We start from the raw sequence: 18,572 nt of genomic DNA, 5'->3' as shown, positions 1-18,572 counted from the left end.
ACTATAACTATACTATCTAGTCTTCAGCTCCCTCAGAGACTCAAGAAGAAAATAATATTAACTGAGTAAGCAGGAAGTGCAAGCAAGCGACTTCCAAAAACTGAGAAATGACAGAAACAGCTGGCTGCCTGGCTACATCAGTTCAGCTTTCTAAAATGGCGGTGGTATGTTTACTGCCAGCTCTGGGAGCTGTGCTCATCACTTTAGCTCTTATCTAGGCCACCATAAAGTAGCTTGTAGCACACTGTCCATAAACCTTTTTTGCCTGAGTGAGTAAAAGCTAAATCTGTCATGCAGCATGCTCTGTGACTTAGAGAAGTGGCCTCTGTGTACAGAGGCGGGAAACCACCATGCTGTGTTCAAGTCCGACTGCCACAGCGTCTCTGCAACATGACCTGCATAAAACTGTGAGACTGGAAGCCCAGTATAGCTCCGCTTCTGTGTTATTCGTGATTTTGTGTGAAAAACAATTGTGTCTATGTGGAAATACACATTAATTACTACACACTAGTAATTACTGAAGGGACCAGCTTCCCTTTTTGCAGCCATAACGGCCAAAAACTTCTATGACCTTGTCCTAGACACTAGAAAGTCAGATGCCTGCCTCATGACAAGGAACCAATCAGAAGTTAGCTGGTGGCGCTATGCTTTACGACCCTGGGTGTGCTTTACGGACAAGCGCACAGCAATGACGCACAAAGTATAGCAACCACCCTGGGAGGGCCTATGGGCCATAACAACCAGTTGACCAATCAACACAGGGCAAGCCCTCCAAGCCTGGAGGCACACCAATCCTGAGCCTGTTTGTACCCCTAGACACTCCCCTTACGCTGTCCTATAAGATCTCTTGGGAGGCCCTAGGAGCCGTCTTTTGCGAGCCATCTGCCATGGCGGGTGGGTGAAAGACCCGAGCTAACATGGGGTTAGCTCATTAAATTACAATAAAGCCTCGTGCAGTTTGCATCAAGCTCTCGAATCCGCCTGGTGATTGGGGTGACCGCGAACGTGGCCTGGGACCCCGGATACCTGAGTTTTCCGGGGGTCTAACATTACAATAAAATAAAAACACACTGTTTCTGTGGACATATAATATGACTTATTTTCGGCCCACTTCCCTCAAAGGTCCTTGTCCAAACACTTTCCTGACTGATGAAATGTAGTGCAATGGTTGCTGTGTCATGTTCACGAGCAGACACCTTAACATGGAGTTATTGTTGCAGCTCACTCAAAAAGAGACATAAAAATGTCTGACCTACTAGAAGACATTCAGAATGCAATCACTAAAGAGCAGAAAAAGGAAGACTTTCCAGGCTCTCCTGATTCTCAAGGGTTCACTCTGTTCCAAAGGAGTAGCTCATGGTCGGGATAAGACAGCGAACACTTAGGGAGTCCCCTGCAGGTACACAAATAGTAATACTCGCTTTGCTCAACTCAGACCTGAGACACAGAGGCAATGTTATCCAGAGGAGCAGGGATTCCCAAGGCAAATATATTCAAGTTGACTAGAGAGCCATGTGATGGGGAATGTACTTCTTTGTATGTTTATCTTGTTGATTATTAAATAAAGTACTTGTTTGGCCAATGAGACAGCAAGTTAGACAGGACTAGGAGTCAAAGAGGATTCGAGGAAATGTAGTAGAGAAGTGGTGATCCAGGCAGGAAGTGACATGGCAAGGAGACTCATATTTAAGCAAAGGAAACAGGAAGTGTTCCCTTTTCCCCCTCCGCTCTTCCTCCAGCAGAGCAATGTGATCCACTGGCAAGGAATGACGCCAATAAGGCATCCGATAAGATAAGCCTTATAAAATATACAGATTTATGATAATTAAGACTGAGCTAGCAGATGAGAATCCTAGTCATTGGCCAAACAGCTTTGAACCTAATACAAATCTTTCTATGTATTCATTTGGGCTCTAACTCGGGCGGGTGGCTGGCGTAAAATGCACATGTGGTGGTAGGGCTTTTGGCGTAAAGATTTTTGATAACAGCCAGGGCTATAGCTCACATAATACTGACTCCTCTGTATCTATGCCACAATTTATTTAGCCAGGTACTTTCCATTTCTCAGTTTTACAAGACTACTGGAACAAACGTCTGGAGATAAATCTATTCTCTCTCTTCCTCCCTCCCTTCCTCCCCTCTCTCTCTGACTCTTTCCCTCTTCCGTCCCCTTTCCACCCATCTCCCCATCTCTTCCATTCTTTTGAGGGAACACTGAAATCTAACTCAGGGCACACTTTGCTAATGCTAGGTACATGCTCTACCACAGGGCTACACTTTTTTGTTTTGTTTTGTTTTGTTTTGTTTTTCGAGACAGGGTTTCTTTGTGTAGGCCTGCCTGTCCTGGAACTAGCTCTGTAGACCAGGCTGGCCTCAACCTCACAGAGATCTGCCTGTCTCTGCCACCTAAATGCTGGGAATTAGAGGCGTATGCCACCACCACTTGGCTTTATTTTTAATTTTTTAGGATAGGTTTTTGTAGGGGAAGCTATAGCCACACCTACTTAGGGCGTGGTCAGAATGAGGTAGAGTGAGACTTGAAGGGGACTGCGTCTCTCTTTCGGTTTCACTTTTGGGCTTGCGTCCAGACCACTGCCAGGTTGCTCTGTAATTAAGGCTTTTCCCTGTTAAATACCCTTATATTTCCACTTGGCTTCCACTATAGGTTTTTACTAAGTTGCTGAACCTGAACTCAAACATAGGCATCTGGTATTACAGGCATGTACTATCTTGCTTGACTCAATAATTATCTCTTTGTGATAAATCCCTAGAAATATAGTCATTGTACCAAAGGTATACATGTTTTGATGTTTTTCCTTTTTATAAATATAGTTAAATAGTGATTGCAAAATTGTACTCATTTATCCCCGGTTTGTCTCAATGGTAGCAGTGCTACCTACCTGACAATGCAGGCTTGATGATCTGCATTCTATACACATAAAGTTGAGGAAGAGCACTGGTTCTACAAGGCTGTTCTCAGGCCTCCACATATCCTTCATGGTACATGCATGAATACATATACCATATGCTCCTCAATAATAATAATAATAAAGTAAATAAAACTATTTTTAAAAAAGCACATGAGAATGATTTCCTTGCATCCTTACTGTACTGGGCAGTTCTATGTCAATGTGATATAAGCTGCAGTCATCTGAGAAGAGAGAATCTCAATTGAGAAAATGTCTCCCTAAGCTGTGGCTGCAGGCAAGCCATATTGTTTTCTTAGTGATTGATAGGGGAGATCCCTGCCCATTATGGGTGGGGCCCACCCATGAGCTGGTGGTCCTGGGTTTTTTATAAGAAAACAAGGCTGAACAAGCCTTGGGGAGCAAGCCAGTAAGCAGCACCCCTCCACAGCCTCTGCATCAGTCCCTGCTTTCAGGTTCCTGTGCTGTTTAAGTTCCTGCCCTGACTTCCTGTGACGATGAATTGTGATAAGGCAAATAAACTCTTTCCGCCCCAACTTTTTTTTTCCCCGTCATGGTGTTTCATCACAGTGATAGTAATCCTAAGACAGTCACCTTTCCAGGATCATGTTTATACACAGATGCATACACATATGTTTATATACACACAATTAATATGCATATGTACGCACATACAAAATTTACATATGCATGAATGTATATCATATAATGCATATATTAATTAAAATAAATCATGTTTATATATACATGTTAATATATTTGGGGATCTAAAGTAAAAGATTTACTTTTTAATACATGAATAAATTCATAGACATTTCACTTCTTTTCTTTTTTTTGAGGTGCTGAAGCTCAAACTCGGGGTTCTATGCCTGTCAAGAAAGCATCCTAACCATTGAATTACATCCTGCCCTCTATATCTTTTTCTAAAGCAAAGGTTTGTTTATTCTAATTAAAAAACCAAATACTACAAACAGAATAAAATATAAACAGAGCTACTAAGACACACATCACACTTTAGGGTACTATATTTTAAAACATATATTCAGTTGATAGTGAATGTTATTATTTTAAAATGTCTTTAATGACAAATAAGGTTAGATGTATATTTTCAATTGTATTTTTTCTGATTTCATTGTAGATATCCCCTTTAATATTGCTTAGCTTACATTTACCAGTTTATTAGAATAAATTTATATTAAATATATTAGGAATATACATGTTGCACACACATGCAAACAGAACACTTACACAAAATAAAATAAACAGTTGAAAAATTTCAGAGCGCTAGACAGTTTACAGTTGTTTACTTTGGTATTATTTAAGGGCACAATTAAGATGAGGAATTTAAGGTGGAAATCCGAATCACTTGAATTTCAGCATTTTTTTTTCCCCTCTGAAGGAAAGAGATTCTTGTAAGGGGAAATAAGTAGAGGAAAGCATCTGCAAAAAATACATTTTGCACAAGAATAAAACAGTTCCTGCCACTAAGATACCTAAAAATATAATAAGCAGAGACTTAAAGGTCATCTGAGTGCATGTGCTCATTTCAAATAGAGAAGACGTGGCATTCTGAGCTACATAGTTAATGCAAGAGACGAGCTCTGAAGACAAGGTCTTCAAATCCTTGACCCACTGCTCTTTCACTATACAAATTTCACTCCAACAAGTGAGCACAAGCTTCAGAGGGAGAGGCATTTGGGAGAAGGATAGGATTTCCCCCCAAGTGTAAAGATCCCTGCAGAAGCATCAATGAGTCATACTGTCTGCTGCTGAGACCCTTTGAAGGAACACCGGAGAAAGAAGACAGAGGGTGAAGGTGTGTGGAGTGAGAAATGGGCTTCGGCATTGACAGTGACTGGCAACAAATGCTTCCTTCATGAAGTGTGGATTCTGAAGCAAGAGGATGAGGGGTGGTGTTTCAGAATATTATTTAAGATGTGTTACATTTGTTTATGCTGTGGAACATTTGCTTTAATGATGCAAAGATGTGTTGCATTCTTTTATGTTGCATTTGTTTAACTCTGTGAAGCTGTGTTACTTTGCCTGTCTAAAACACCTGATTGGTCTAATAAAGAGCTGAATGACCAATAGCAAGGCAGGAGAAAGGATGGGGGGGCTGGAGGAAAACTCTGGGAGGAAAGGATCCAGGGGCCAGCCACCCAGCTACACAGCAAGCCATGGAGAAAGAAGTACAGAAAGATATGCAGAAATAGAGAAAGATAAAATCCCAGAGGCAAAAGATAGACTGGACAATTTAAGAAAAACTGGCTAGAAACAAGCCAAGCTAAGGCCACACATTCATAAGAAAGAGTAAGATTCCATGTGATTTATTTGGGAGCTGTGTGTCCCCCTCCTCAAGCCCCAAAGAGCAAAAGGTAAAAACAAAACAAACAATTACAGGGTAGCTTAAATGCACTGAGATGATGGCTTGTTCCTCTGTGTAGAATGCAGGAGTCAGCATTCTTCGCCAGTGTGTATACAAACGGAGATGGGAGGGTTTACGAAATCCAACCTCGGAAGATGCGGGAGTGACATCAGAAGTCGAGATGTATGGGCTCATTTACATTAAAAACAAGGACAATACTTCCTTGACCAGACTGACCAGGAGATGAAGATGACAGGAAAGGATTCAGAGAGGAACAGAACCAAAATGGCCAGATACCTTCATCATTTTAGGAAAGGAAGCCATGAGATCACATCCTAAGAAGGAAACAGGGAGGCTCAAGTTGCAAGTCTGTTAATGAAGATGGGAAATGGATGGGAACAGCTACAGTGGGACAAGAAAGTAATTCACTGAGATAGGTGCACAGAGGCTTTTCCAGCATCACAGAAGGGATGACAGAGCAGTCTGTTTCCTCCAGCTGAACTGAGAAGCCTACAGTAAAGAAAGCAGCAGCCGAGGGTCCTCATAGATTAGAAATACCCAGATGATAAAGCCATGGGGCGAGTTGGGCTGGCGAGAGTATAATGTAGAAGCAAGCAGATTACTGATCATAGTGCAGAATGGAGGCAACACTGGGGGCAAAGGAGGGGTCAGAATTGGGATCGCTGGTGAAGCCCAACAGAGGTTCTTGAGAAGAGCAAAATGGAACAATGTTAGAATAGATTTGTTTCAAAGGGAGGATTCATAGCTCTTGGTTTCAGTAATTAAAAACCATTTTAAAAAAGTGAAATTCTGCACAGTGTGTGTGTGTGTGTGTGTGTGTGTGTGTGTGTGTGTGTGTGTACAATATTGTCATTATATTCACTCTCTCAGGGTCTTTGGAGTTTTAACAATTCACTCTGTAGTTCTCCTGAAATGCAGCCTTGGTCTGTGATAAAAGCAGCATGTAGAGGTGGAGCTTTTGTGAAGGGACAGGGTTGTGAGGAGTTGGCTCCACAAATGGGTTGATCTGTTAACGAAAGTTCAGACAGTCTGTTGGGAGGTTATAGAACTAGGGGAGATGAGGAGCTTTACCACCAGGGATGTGTCTTTGAAGTGCACCTCTTGGCTCCAATTCCTTGTAACTGCTTTCTGGCTTCCATGAGGTGAGCAGACTCCTACATGCTCTTTACCACGATGTTCTGTCTCACCACAGACACAGAAACAATGGAGCCAGTTGACCAGTTATGACCTCTGAAACTGAGCCAAACCAGTCTGGTCAGGTTCAATAGGGGGTAATTAGTCTCCCCTCTTCTTTTCACAGAAGGGTGTTTCTTCCTTGCTGTTAATACACATTCATTGGCAGTACCCCCCCCTGTCTACTGAGTACCTATTCTGTTCCAGAAATTGTGTCAGCATTAGAGGTAAAAAACCAATGAGATACATGATAAACAGCTCCCTGATCTCTAGAAGCTCGTAGCCTTGTTGAAGCATGTGGGCAGCTAAGTTGACAATTTCAGTAAGTAGGTTACATGTTCTTAGAATGGTATAGTACTAATAGAAACTATATAATAAAAAGGCTCCAAGTCACATGCTTTGAGGAAGTTGGCACCTTAAACACAGTTAAACAGGATTCTTTAGTATGACATTGGCAGGAATTTACTGAATCGTTTGACCACAGAGCCCTTGTTCATTGGAACATCTAATGAGTTGTGTGCACTTCATGGTGCATAGCTAAGGACTGACATAGCGTTTAGCTTTTGTTTTTGTCTTTTTAACCCACTGGGGAAACTATATTTGGTTGGATGGGGCCTTCCTCGTAAAAGCATGTGGCTTTCAATGTTTGACTTTTAGTCTTACAGCAGAGTAAGGATGTAGATTTAGAATGGTTTGCTTATTTTGATGATTGCTAAGCTGATCATTAACCCAGTCCTGGAAGAAATAGTGTTTTGCCATCCTCTCATTTATTAGACTCATTACTTCCCCCTCCAATAAATACTTAATTAACAAAGTAGTGAGTCTCCCTACAGCCAGTGATTTTAATTAAAAGGCTATTGAAGCATCTTTGCTAAAAGTAGTTGCCGGCAAGAATTTACTCAGAATCTACCCTCCATGGTGTGACAGTGACCAAACATATGTTAACTGTAGAATTTGAAGGCTGGAAGGCTAATGTTTGGGTACCATCATTATGAAATTTCTGGTCTCATTCTGGAGTCTTTCCTCACAGTTTGCTTTTAGTAAAACCATTTTGGAGCAAAGTGTTCCCTCCTTCCCCCCTCCCTCCCTCCCTCCTTCCCCCTCCCTCCCTCCCTCCTCCCTCCTCCCTCCTCCCTCCTCCCTCCCTCCCTCTCTCCCTCCCTCTCTCTCTCCCTCCCTCCCTCCCTCCCTTCCTCCTCCCCCCCTTCCCTCCCTCCCTCCCTGAGTGTCTCTCTGTGTGTCTCTCTGTGTTTCTGTTTTTCTCTCCTTTTTGCCCCTCTCCCTGGCAAGTGCTCTCTCATTAAGCTATAACACACCCTCACAAATTGTTCTCTTTCCCTGGTAACTTTGCTTTTGTTTATTGGTTTGTTTGAGATGGGATCTTGCTTTGTAAATACAAATGCTCAGTATTCCTTCTGCCTCAGCCCCCACCTTTCCAAAATGTTGGAATTATCGGTGTGTGTTACCACACACACATAGTCCCCAAATAATCTTTCCAGCTGCTCTTACTCTGCAGAACACTGTGGTGGTAGAGATGGGGGAAGGGAAGATATAGCTTTATGGTTCTTGAACTTTGGGAAATGTTTCTGAAACATTGAAAATATTTTTTTAAAGGAGAGGGGGCTGAGGAAATGGATCAACCAATAAAATACTTGCCACGAATGCCTGAGGAACTGACCTCAGTACCAACATAAAAAGCTAGTTGTGGTGGTGGGGAAGCAGAGCTGGGGGGCTTGCTGGTCAGACAGTCTAATTAAATTGGGGAACTTCAGGTTTAATGAGAGGCTTTGTTTTAAAAAAATAAGGTGGTGGCTAGGCAGTGGTGGTGTATACGTTTAGTCCCAGCACTTGGAAGGCAGAGGAAGGCAGATCTCTGTGAGTTCAAGGCTAGCCTGGTCTATAGAGTAAGTTTCAGGACAGCCAAGGCTACACAAGGAAACCCTATCTAAAATTAAATAAATAAATGTGATGAACAATTGAGAAAGACTCCTGATCATTGATCTCTTGCTTGCCTATGCACATGAGAGCTCGAACAAACACACACTCTCTCTCTCTCTCTCTCTCTCTCTCTCTCTCTCCCTCCCTCCCTCTCTCTCTCTCTCTCTCTCTCTCTCTCTCTCTCTCTCTCTCACGTGCCTCTGCACCTCATATATATGAACATACACATACAAACATACACATGCAAAATCTTGTTGTAGGGCTCATGGTTGTATACATCTTCCATTTATTTAAGAAATTATGATATTGCTAATAATAATGATTTAACTCTGATGTCATTTTAACCCTTCACAGTCAAAATCAAGATGCAGTATTACCCCATGCACTAAATCAATGTTGTGACCTAGAAAAACCAGCCTTTGTTCTTTCTTTCTCTGTCTGTGTTGTGCTGAACTTAATCATGTTAATTATATGCCAGGAGACATACTATATACTTCACCTAATTTCATGTGATACACAGAATGACTTTATGCAGCACGTACTATCAGAAACCCATTTTACACATGGGAGAAAAGTGAAGTGATAAGGATGTCCTTCTGTATATGTTTCTCTTATTGACTGATGAATAAAACACTGTTGGGCCAATGGCCAATGAGTCAGGAAGATAGGAGGGACTAGGAGAGGAGGAGAAGTCTGGGAAAGGTAGGCAGGAGAGCCTGCCAGTACAGTCGAGATGTAGTAGGCAAAGGAGTTGCAGGTCTGGCATTCTCCAGTAAGCCAAGACCATGTGGAAATACATAGATTAGTAGTTATGGGTTAATAATTAAGACAGAGCTAGCCAATAAGAAGCCCAAGCCATTGGCCAACAGTTTCATAATTAATGTAGCGTCTGGTGTGTTCATCTGGGGCAAGGTGGTTGCAGAACTGGGTGGGAAATTCTGTAACAGTGAAGGTTACATAGATAAGAGGGCCATAGAACTAGTCCAGAATATGATGCGTAAGTGACAGAGGACCCACAGCCGAGCACCATAGACAGTATGCTTCCTCTCCCCTCTAACACACTGGTCTGCTTTATCTGTGATGCACCAGCTTGAATTCTGATCCCCTCCAGGAGCCTAACATTTCCGAAATAGATCAATGGAGACTCAGTCTAATAAAGCCCTGGATTTGATTATTTACATGATCTGAGTCTTAGGGCTGGACTTTCTTCCCTTCTGGAAGGTTGATGTCATTTGACATCAACCAAGAGAGGGCTGGGTGTCCTAGATCCACTCTCAGACCTGCCATTTAACAGCCATGTGTATTTGAACAGTGTCTTCTTACCTTTTGTTTTGTTTGTTTGTTTTTGTTTTTCAAGATAGGGCTTCTCTATGTAGCCCTGGCTATCCTGGAACTGGACCAGGTTGGCCTTGAACTCAGACATTCATCTGCTTCTGCCTCCCAAGTGCTAGGACTAAAGGCATGTGCCACCATCACCTGGCTCAGTATCCTTACTTTTTGCAAAACTTTTCTATTAAAGGCAATCATAATATTTTCCTTTCTTAGGGAACTGTGGCAGCTAGAGGGCTGTCCCATAGAGTTTATTAGAAGCCCTCACTCTTGGCAGATATAATAGTATTGCACAGAATACACTACATAGCTTTTTTTTTTCTAGAGTGATATAAAGGAAATTCTTACTTTTCCCTGCCTTTCCTTAAATAGGACTATAGATAACAGTATCAGTTCATGATTAGTTAAGAGAGCTAGCAAGAAATTATTAACTTACTAGCCCATTTTCTTTAAAGTGGGCTGGATAAGTACTAACAGGGGTAAGAAAGGAAAAGAAACAGGCTGAGAGGAAGGCCATGAGGGGAGTCCTTTTGGGAGAAACTGGGGGACAGGATGAAAGGTTGGACTTTACAGTTCTGGCCAAGAAGCCCATCATTGTGTTGCATTTTGTTACTTGGGATAACAAACCATGGAGAGAAGAAAATAACGCTCATGAAAGCAGGTCCTGCTGTGGCGTGGACCCTGACAAGTCATAGTTATTGGCTTTGAGCCTGAAGTATCAAGGACATAGTGCAGGCTCTTCCTTCAGCAGTGACATATGAGGATACTCTCAGGTCATCATCAGTTTCTAGTAGTGTATCTGGGTTAGTCATTGGGATGATCTACTATCATTCTAGGATGGAATTGGCACTATGAAGAGATCCATTTTTTTGTGAGCCACTATGTATTGCTGGGAATTGAACTCAGGACCTCTGGAAGAGCCATGACATCCAGTTTTTGTTTGTTTGTTTTTTAAATATGTTCATTATTGGAATGAAATAAAATAATAAATGGTACTTAGACCCGAACAAAGGTTGGAAGCTTCACTTCCTCTACTGCACAAAAAGAGGCCTTCCTTAAGACCAGACCTCTGCCTTCACCTCACAAAGTTCTTCTGCACAAAGGGGCAAGCCTTAGGGCTAGCAAGATCACATTTCACTCCCCAGTGCTGCTCCTTAACACCCTTAGAATGGCTATTCACTCATTCATTCATTCATTCATCCATCCATCCATCCATCCATCCATCCATCCACCACATAGCCCCAAACAAAATATAATTGAGCAGAATTTTGCTGTGGACACAGAGATTATAAAACCTGATAAAGTACTTGTCTAAATGAAGGCTTTAATAAGAATGGAGATGAGTAATAAAAAGTAAACCAAATATTGTTTTTGGATTTGGAGAGCTTTGGTACACAAAATAAGACAATATGTTGGGGGAAACAATCTGGAAAGTTCCTGTGAGAGAGGAAGCCCTTCATGAGGGACAGAGGCGTGTGAAGCAGGGGGTTACGGGAATTGATGGGGAAGGGCATCCAGTGGAGAGGGGCCTGCAAGTGCAAAGGCCTTGATGAAGGAATGGCCTTCACACTCAGGGACAGAGAGGAGTCCCATGAGACCGTGTGCCTATGAGCAGAGCAGAGGGAGTGGAAGTCATCAATGTGGGTGAACACCAGATCACATGGGGCTTTACAAGCCATAGTCAGGGAGGCAGCTCTGTCCTGCCGGCTGTGGGAGTGTTTCGTGGAGGGAATGGTACCATCTGACTTCTGTTTGATGTGGCTGATGGTTCAGAGCAGAGAAAAATGCAAGCCCAAGTCACGGAAAATAACAAGGTATCCTCATCATTGAGGTGAATGTGGTGGTGATTTTGTGTGAGGGGTGGCAAGTGACACAGAGAGAACAAGGCTGAGATGCACCTTAGAACCCCAGGGTAATGATCTTGCCTGCAGCTTGAAGGAGAGCACCAAGAAACTAAGACAAATCAAGCCATTCTAACATGCTGAGGCTTCAATGGATGGTTGGAGGATGCTAAGGATTGGGAGTGAGCACAAAGTGTGTACATGATGAACAGCCACGTTGCTTCTGGTTTTGACCTGGGTTGATCTGGAACTTTCTAGAAGTCCCAGCAGGTTCATTTCAGAATCTTAGTCATTATAAATTCCAGCTATTATAAAAATGTATGCAAAGCTCAATATGCTCAGAAAACTTTCTTAAGCTTCCACCAGTTTAGAATAAGCTAAAATAAATATTGAATGATTAAATTGTAGAAAGCAGCCAATAGAAGCTTCTAGACAACATGTAACAGCTGACAAGCTTTCACCCTGTGTCTATTTTCGTGCTTTATGACTTAACACTCTTTTCTAAATGTGATTTGGAGAAACATACCTTCTGTGGACAGGAACCATAGGTAGGGAACAACCTCACAGGTTTGGTGTCGTACCTCTGAAATCTTTTTCTCAGAGGCATTGAAGAGTGCTCACACAAGGACTACACATGTAACTCTAGCTTCCTTGGGGGCTATGAAGAGTCCCATCCAAGTCTGTGAACATGCAGGGATATCTCCCAGCATCTCAGAGTGGGAGAACTGGGCAGGCAATTCACACAAACATGCACTTGCCTAGATTTTTACCCACTGAAAATCTGCTAGTCTACCAATCCTGAGTTCAGTGTAGTTCAACTTCCAGTACTAGAAAGTAAAAGAAAGCACATAGGTACAAAAAACAAGAAGAAGCCAAGGGGTTGTGGCAAGAGAAAAGTTCATTGTAACCCTGCTACAAAACAGAGGGCAAGGAAGCAAACATGGCTTGCAATTAGAGATAGAATTATTATAGATCAATGGTTCTCATCTAAGACTGGTATGGCACATCTGGGGTCATTTATAAATATGCAAATAATTTCGGTTGTTGCAGTAACCGTAGAAATTTAAAATCCAGTAATCTGAGGGACGGCTCTATACAAAGTCAGAATTGTCTGCCTTATAATGTCAACAGGATCTGTGCTAGGATATCTGTTCAAGGGCTTAGTAGGAATATAAATGTATGTTTAAGTCATAACAACATCAAAACAACTATATATTTGAGATGGACAAAGAAAGCAAAGGACAATTATAAGAGTGAGAATTTGTTCATCTGACAAAGTAGGTGTAAATAAACAGTATCTAAAGTTTGACATTGAAGTGTAAAGTTATGTTCTAAGAGGCAAAATAAAAGCAACTAAAACAAAACTGAGAAGTCCTTAACTTTTCATAGCAGAGAATCAGCAAACAGATAAAGTTAATGGAGGAAAACATTGCAGATCTGGAAAGAAACGCCTTTAAAAAAAAAAAACAGAAGCAGAATTGAAGTTTGCGTTCAGGGTTAGAGGGCAGTGATGGAAACACTGGCTCTTCACTGTATCCCTTTCTTAAGTAGCTTTCATATGTATAAACAGATGGAAACATAGCATATAAACACAAAGTCCACATGTGTGTATGCCATAAATAAGAAAGCTTCAATTCCTCTCCACTTGCTGCACCTCTCCAACTCTGAGGAGCTAGTTCTGCTCAGCAGAAATCTTTTAGAATTAAGCCAGCTTCAGACATGCACCTGGAGGTTCCTGTGCTGAACTTCCATCTGAGTGCATGAGCGGTTCCTTCCAAGAGCTGTAAGAGCTCCCCTGCCCTGACTGGGTCTGCCTCCATTTTCCCTGCTGTGGCCAAGGAACTGCACGGTGGCTGGGCAGAGCCTCTGGGGCATCCTTATCTGCTAGGAGGCTGTTCCAGCTTCATGGGAGTCAGGTGACAACAAGGATTCTCTGGAAAGGATCCAGCAGATTCCTAAACAGCCCAGCATTTGCCAGTAGAAGTTACCGAGGAGAGGAGCAGCAGAACTTAGAAGCCATCATGGCTTGAACTTTTACCCTCCAAACATTAGGTCTGCCAAGTCCAGATGACATTGTTTTTACTAACAATCAGTATAGCCATTTTTATAGCTTTCTGAACAATCTTCCTGTGGGATAGGGGCATTCAGTGAGTTTATCTCAAATGTGATCACCATCTCATGAATAGGATCTGAGATTCACTTATCTTTATATTCCTTGCATCAAACATATACAGAATAAATGATGGTTGAAGTAAGAAACAGACACATGGATGAGTGAATAAAAACATGTAAGTCAAACAAATAAACAAGATGCTTGTTATATTTTCCTTTAAAAATCAATAAAATTTAATTTAAAGCATAACATAAATTCTACTTTCTGGTGCACCCTGATTATGTGAAACTGGCATGTATGTGTGTTGTGTGTGTGCCTGTTGTGATAACTGTTTGTGAAAGTTAAATGACTGGTGATGGGTAAACACCTTAGTTCTTGGAGGATACTTAAATGTACGTATAGAGAGGCCTGGGCTGCTCCTGAACCGATGGATCAAACGGGAAGTGTAAGTGTAAGTGTCGAATGACATTACAATGAGAGAGACTCATTGAGAACACATTTGGAATTGCCTGGGCAACAAGCTAAAGGATTGTCTTGCCCTCCCATGGTTTTAACCTTGGGGGGCTCAGAGTTGGGGTACCTCCTAGACAGTGTGATGACTAGCTTATTTGCCCATCTACTCAACAATACATATGGAGCTCCCATTGTATGAGATGCAGTTGAAGGAAAGGACCTTTGTTCACGATCTTTGGGTCTCTTTCTTACACAGAGAGGAAAATCTGTTAGTTGGCTGACAGGCCAAAGCAAAATGAATTTTCCTGCACTGGTTGCCTATCTTAGTTCACAGAATTTATTGCATCTGTGAAACTTCCTCAAATTTATGAATTGTTAAGCTTGGGAGATTACTGCTATTCTTTTGTATTCTCCTTGAGTTGTTGGTCTGTTTTTGTATTCTCATTGCTATCAAAAGCAGCTGGTCACTTGTGGTGTCAGTCTCTGAGTGGGGTCAGTGGCTCTAGTGATCTCCCCTGTCTTTATCCTGTGCTCTTCTAAGGCCCTTAAGTGTTGAGTTAAAGCCAAAGTGAAAACCCAGGCACAGTGATCTCATCTTTTAATTTTCAGCATTGTTCTTTGTGTGTGTGTGGGGGGGTGGGGGGTGGTGGGGGGGGGGTGGAGGTGTGTGTTTCTTAGGTGGACATAATTCAGAAAATGCAAAGGAATTGAAAACTTAACATACAGCTGTCTGGGGGCAGGTTATGTGTGTGAAATGTATTAATGCAATTGTTAATCTGGACAGAAGATGATAATAACACCATCAGTGGACAGTAACTAAACAGAAATCACCAAAATATCTTACAAGTAAAAATGGACACAGGTTGTGAAGGTTCTACTGTACCTTTGTGGGCATGGGCTTCTTAAAGCTGATTTCAGCTTGCATCCAAACAGCCCTCGGGGACTCGAGCACAGACCAGATCTTCTCTTGAACCACATGGTTTTCTTCAAAGATATAAACCGCTAGGGTGTCACTCATTTTCAAAAACCCAAAGATGGCATAATGAAAACGCACACAGTACTGCATGTTTCCTGGTAAGGAGGGACCGTAAAGCCTTCCAATGTAGCCAGGTTGAGACGTAAATTTAGTGTTGGCCAACAGGTAATGCCCTGTAAAGGAAACAAAGCACTCAGTTTGACAGCAATGCAGAGTGAGTAGTGCAGACTGTCAGGGGGAAACTGGCCAAAGCAATGGAGTTTGCCAGCCAAGACTACATCCATAGGCTTTAAACTATGAAGATGCTTTTTCTAATGTTTGTGATTTAAATGACAAAAACATCTAATAAAATGTTCTTATACCTCCATTGCAAACAAAACCTCTTAGAAATTCAAGTAAATGTCATAAAGCAGTACACAGACTCAGATTCATGACATTAATTAAGAAATATACGTTTTTATAACAAAAAAGAATGAATGAGATTGGGACCACTGGCTGTCTGGCTCTCTGGATATCTGGTGCTGGGTCACATTCGGTGGCAGTCAAGAGCTCATTCCCAGGCTATTATCTGGAGTGGCCTGTCGGGTGGTGGGAAGGCAGGTTGGCCTGGCATTGAGATTTCTGTGTCTTGGAAGAACCCACTGTTCTCTTGCCCACATATTAAACATGTTTTTACCATGTTTCTAACTGATGGGCCCTCCCAGGTACTGAGGCTGTGTTCAGTTTCCTTGTTTCTTCTAAATAACATATGGGAATTTCTAGCAGCAAAGGTTCCCTTTCCATCAATCCAACTACCCACATAATCAACTTAAATCGGATCCATGTATGCAATGGCAGGCAGAACAGAACAGTTTTCCCCCTTTCTGTGACTTCTCATGGCACCTCAGCGTTTGCTCTCCAGCGTAGTTTCCCCAAAATATTTTAAAATCTCATCCTTATAAGAAGAGTCGGGGGCTTGTTCTCTCCCTCACACAGGTGGGGCATGTGTGGAACAGTGATAGGACTGCTGTCTGCAGGCCAGGAAGAAAAGCCTCCCAGATTCCAGACTTCCAGCCTCACCAATGTGACAAAAGTCCCATCTGTGGTACTTTGCCTTTCAATGGCCACAACAACAGCCAGACCCTTTTGTAACCTAAATTTCATCCTTCTCTTCTCCACTCAAAACCTTTCAGTGGCTTCTTATTTCCTTTATAATTAACCCCCAGTGCTTACTCTGGTCTGGCAACCTGCCATCCATTGCTCTAGCTTCTCCACTCCTACCTCTTTCCACAGGCAGCCATGTTGCCCCTCCTATGACACAGCTGGTGTGGTCAGTTCTCTCCACACCGAGAGACCTCACAGAACCTTGTCCTCTGCAGCTTCCCTTGAAGAGACCCCTCCTAAATCCCCAACCAAAATCAGTTCCTTTCTCTATTCTCTCTCAGAGCACTGAAGGCCATCAGAACATAGCCCCCAAAATATGCCACTCTGGCACATTGGTTATTTTGAGCTATAGGCACTTGAGAACAGTAGAGGCAGGAAGGGCTCTCTGCCCTTCACTTTTTATCTAAAGTCACCATTGTCTTTTATTAGTTTCCTCCATAGATTTCCTAGTCAGTTTCTCACAATTTACTATCCTTCCCTTTCCCCTATCTTGCTACTTTCTACAACTGTGTCATTCTTTATTAAAAGCAATACAGAAGCTTCCAGACCTATGTAGTTTTCTAGTCTTCATTCATTCTGTGATGGTGCCCATGTGCATATTAAAAATACTTTACTAGAATGTTAAATTTTTCTCTTGCTAACCTGATTCATGTCTGTTTAATTGTCAGGCTCAGCTGCAGAAACTAAAAGAGAAGGGGACAAATTTTCATCCCTTTGCTATGCTTGGAATTGTGTTCATTTGTGTGTATGTTTATCTATCAATTTCTTTGTTCCTTGAAATGGCTATCAGCCAGGAGAGTGAGGTTCATATCACTATTTTATCCTCTCTGGGTTAATTTGCCAAAATTCAGAAAAGGCTTTGTAGGGCCCGTATTTCCATCTCAAATTAGACAACCTGTAAGAAAACAATGTACAATTTTAGGTATAAAATTGCAAGACCCTTTCCAAGGCCATTTTGGGGCCTATGTAAGTAAGCACATTTAGCAATCTCAACCTTGTGGCAAATTCATCATAGTAACCAGGATTCAGATAAATAAATGAAACACAGAATTACTTAGTCCCCTGTCTGTCCTGTGCCCCTTGAGAGAGATTCCCAAGGACATCATTAAAGTATTTTCAATACTCAAGCAGCCCTCAGACCCTGGGTCTGGGACAGCTATGCCCATGAGGTGTTCACTCATTTTTTTCCCTAGTAGCCTTTTCCTCATGATGGCATTTATTATTGTGTGTGGCAGAATATATGATATAAAATCCCCATTTCAACAACGTTAATAGTGCTATCCCTTTGCTAGTCACTATGCTTTCATTTCATTAACTTTCGAGCAAGTGCAGTCATCACCCTGGTTCTCTAACATTTTCATCATCCCCAAATGGCTTCCCACAGCCACTACGTCCCTGCCACCTCAGCTCCCGCAACCACTAATCTGCCTTGTGTCGCTATGGATTCCTCTGTAGATTTTATGCAGATGGAATCCAGTGGTTTTTCTTCTTCTTCCTCTTCTTTTTTTTTTGTAAAGTATTTTATCTGAAATGAAGGGCACAACCGTTTCCAAATATCTAATGAATGGAATGGCAAATACTTTGTGTAGTGTAGCATCTTGAATGACAACTTTTAAAAGTGTCCACTTGTATCACCGAGTGTTGCTTCTTCATTCTCATTCTTATCTTCCTACCTCCCCCCCTTGCCTTTGAATAAATGGAATCAGAATAGCAAGTGGTGTGTAAAAACAAGCCCAGGATGTGTGGCCTGACGGACCTCTGACTCACCTGCTCCTGTTGTGTGATCCCCAATCCGATACATGTTGGGTTTCACTCTCACTCTGGTCCAACCGGGACCGTCTTTATCTTGATAAAAGTTGCAGAGGTCTTCCTCAAAGTCACAGCTGGTTTCCACAGCACTGAAAGGAAGCCCTGGGCAAATGGGAAACAAAGTTGCAGTCAGCCTGGGACTCTCAGAGGCTCTATTAAACAGTCGACAGATATGGCTACATCTGTGCTAGGAGAGCGAGGAAGAGACACAAAATATTTTCATTGAAGTGGCAGGCTGACAGGTTATCATCAAAACAGTGTTTCCACACGACAGGGGAATTGTTCTTTTCTCCTTTCTAAAAGGAGGGCAAGAAGGAGCTCTGATGACGTTGTCCACAAAAATAAAAACGTGCCAGGCTTCAGAAGGGATTTCCTTTGAGAATGTGAAGACTGAGCGTTTACTCAAACCTTTCAAACCATCTACATTTTAAGAGATGCCTAAGTTCTTTTTTTTTTAAAATTACAAACAAGCTTCTTTTACATG

General features: G+C 42.1%; 1 protein-coding gene and 1 long non-coding RNA gene across 3 annotated transcripts in view; one reads left to right on the top strand and one right to left on the bottom strand.

Moving 5' to 3' along the window:
* Window positions 1–4,928, top strand: part of LOC107977240 — a 62,486-nt gene extending 57,558 nt beyond the window's left edge. For both annotated transcript variants that reach the window (XR_003483537.2, XR_003483538.2), the window contains exon 3: window positions 3,767–4,928. This is a non-coding gene — a long non-coding RNA (uncharacterized LOC107977240). The remainder of the gene's footprint in view (window positions 1–3,766) is intronic.
* The window catches only part of Mamdc2 (MAM domain containing 2), a 169,842-nt gene that overhangs the window by 48,419 nt on the left and 102,851 nt on the right, over window positions 1–18,572 (bottom strand). Inside the window, exons 8-9 of the mRNA XM_027406513.2 lie at window positions 18,047–18,190; window positions 15,044–15,309 (exon numbers count right to left, since the gene is read on the bottom strand). Of these exons, the coding sequence (XP_027262314.1) occupies window positions 15,044–15,309; window positions 18,047–18,190 (410 nt within the window). The remainder of the gene's footprint in view (window positions 1–15,043; window positions 15,310–18,046; window positions 18,191–18,572) is intronic.

Source organism: Cricetulus griseus, chromosome 3 (assembly GCF_003668045.3).
Source record: "Cricetulus griseus strain 17A/GY chromosome 3, alternate assembly CriGri-PICRH-1.0, whole genome shotgun sequence".
NCBI lineage: Eukaryota > Metazoa > Chordata > Mammalia > Rodentia > Cricetidae > Cricetulus > Cricetulus griseus.
This window is presented reverse-complemented; position numbering and strand designations above follow the sequence as displayed.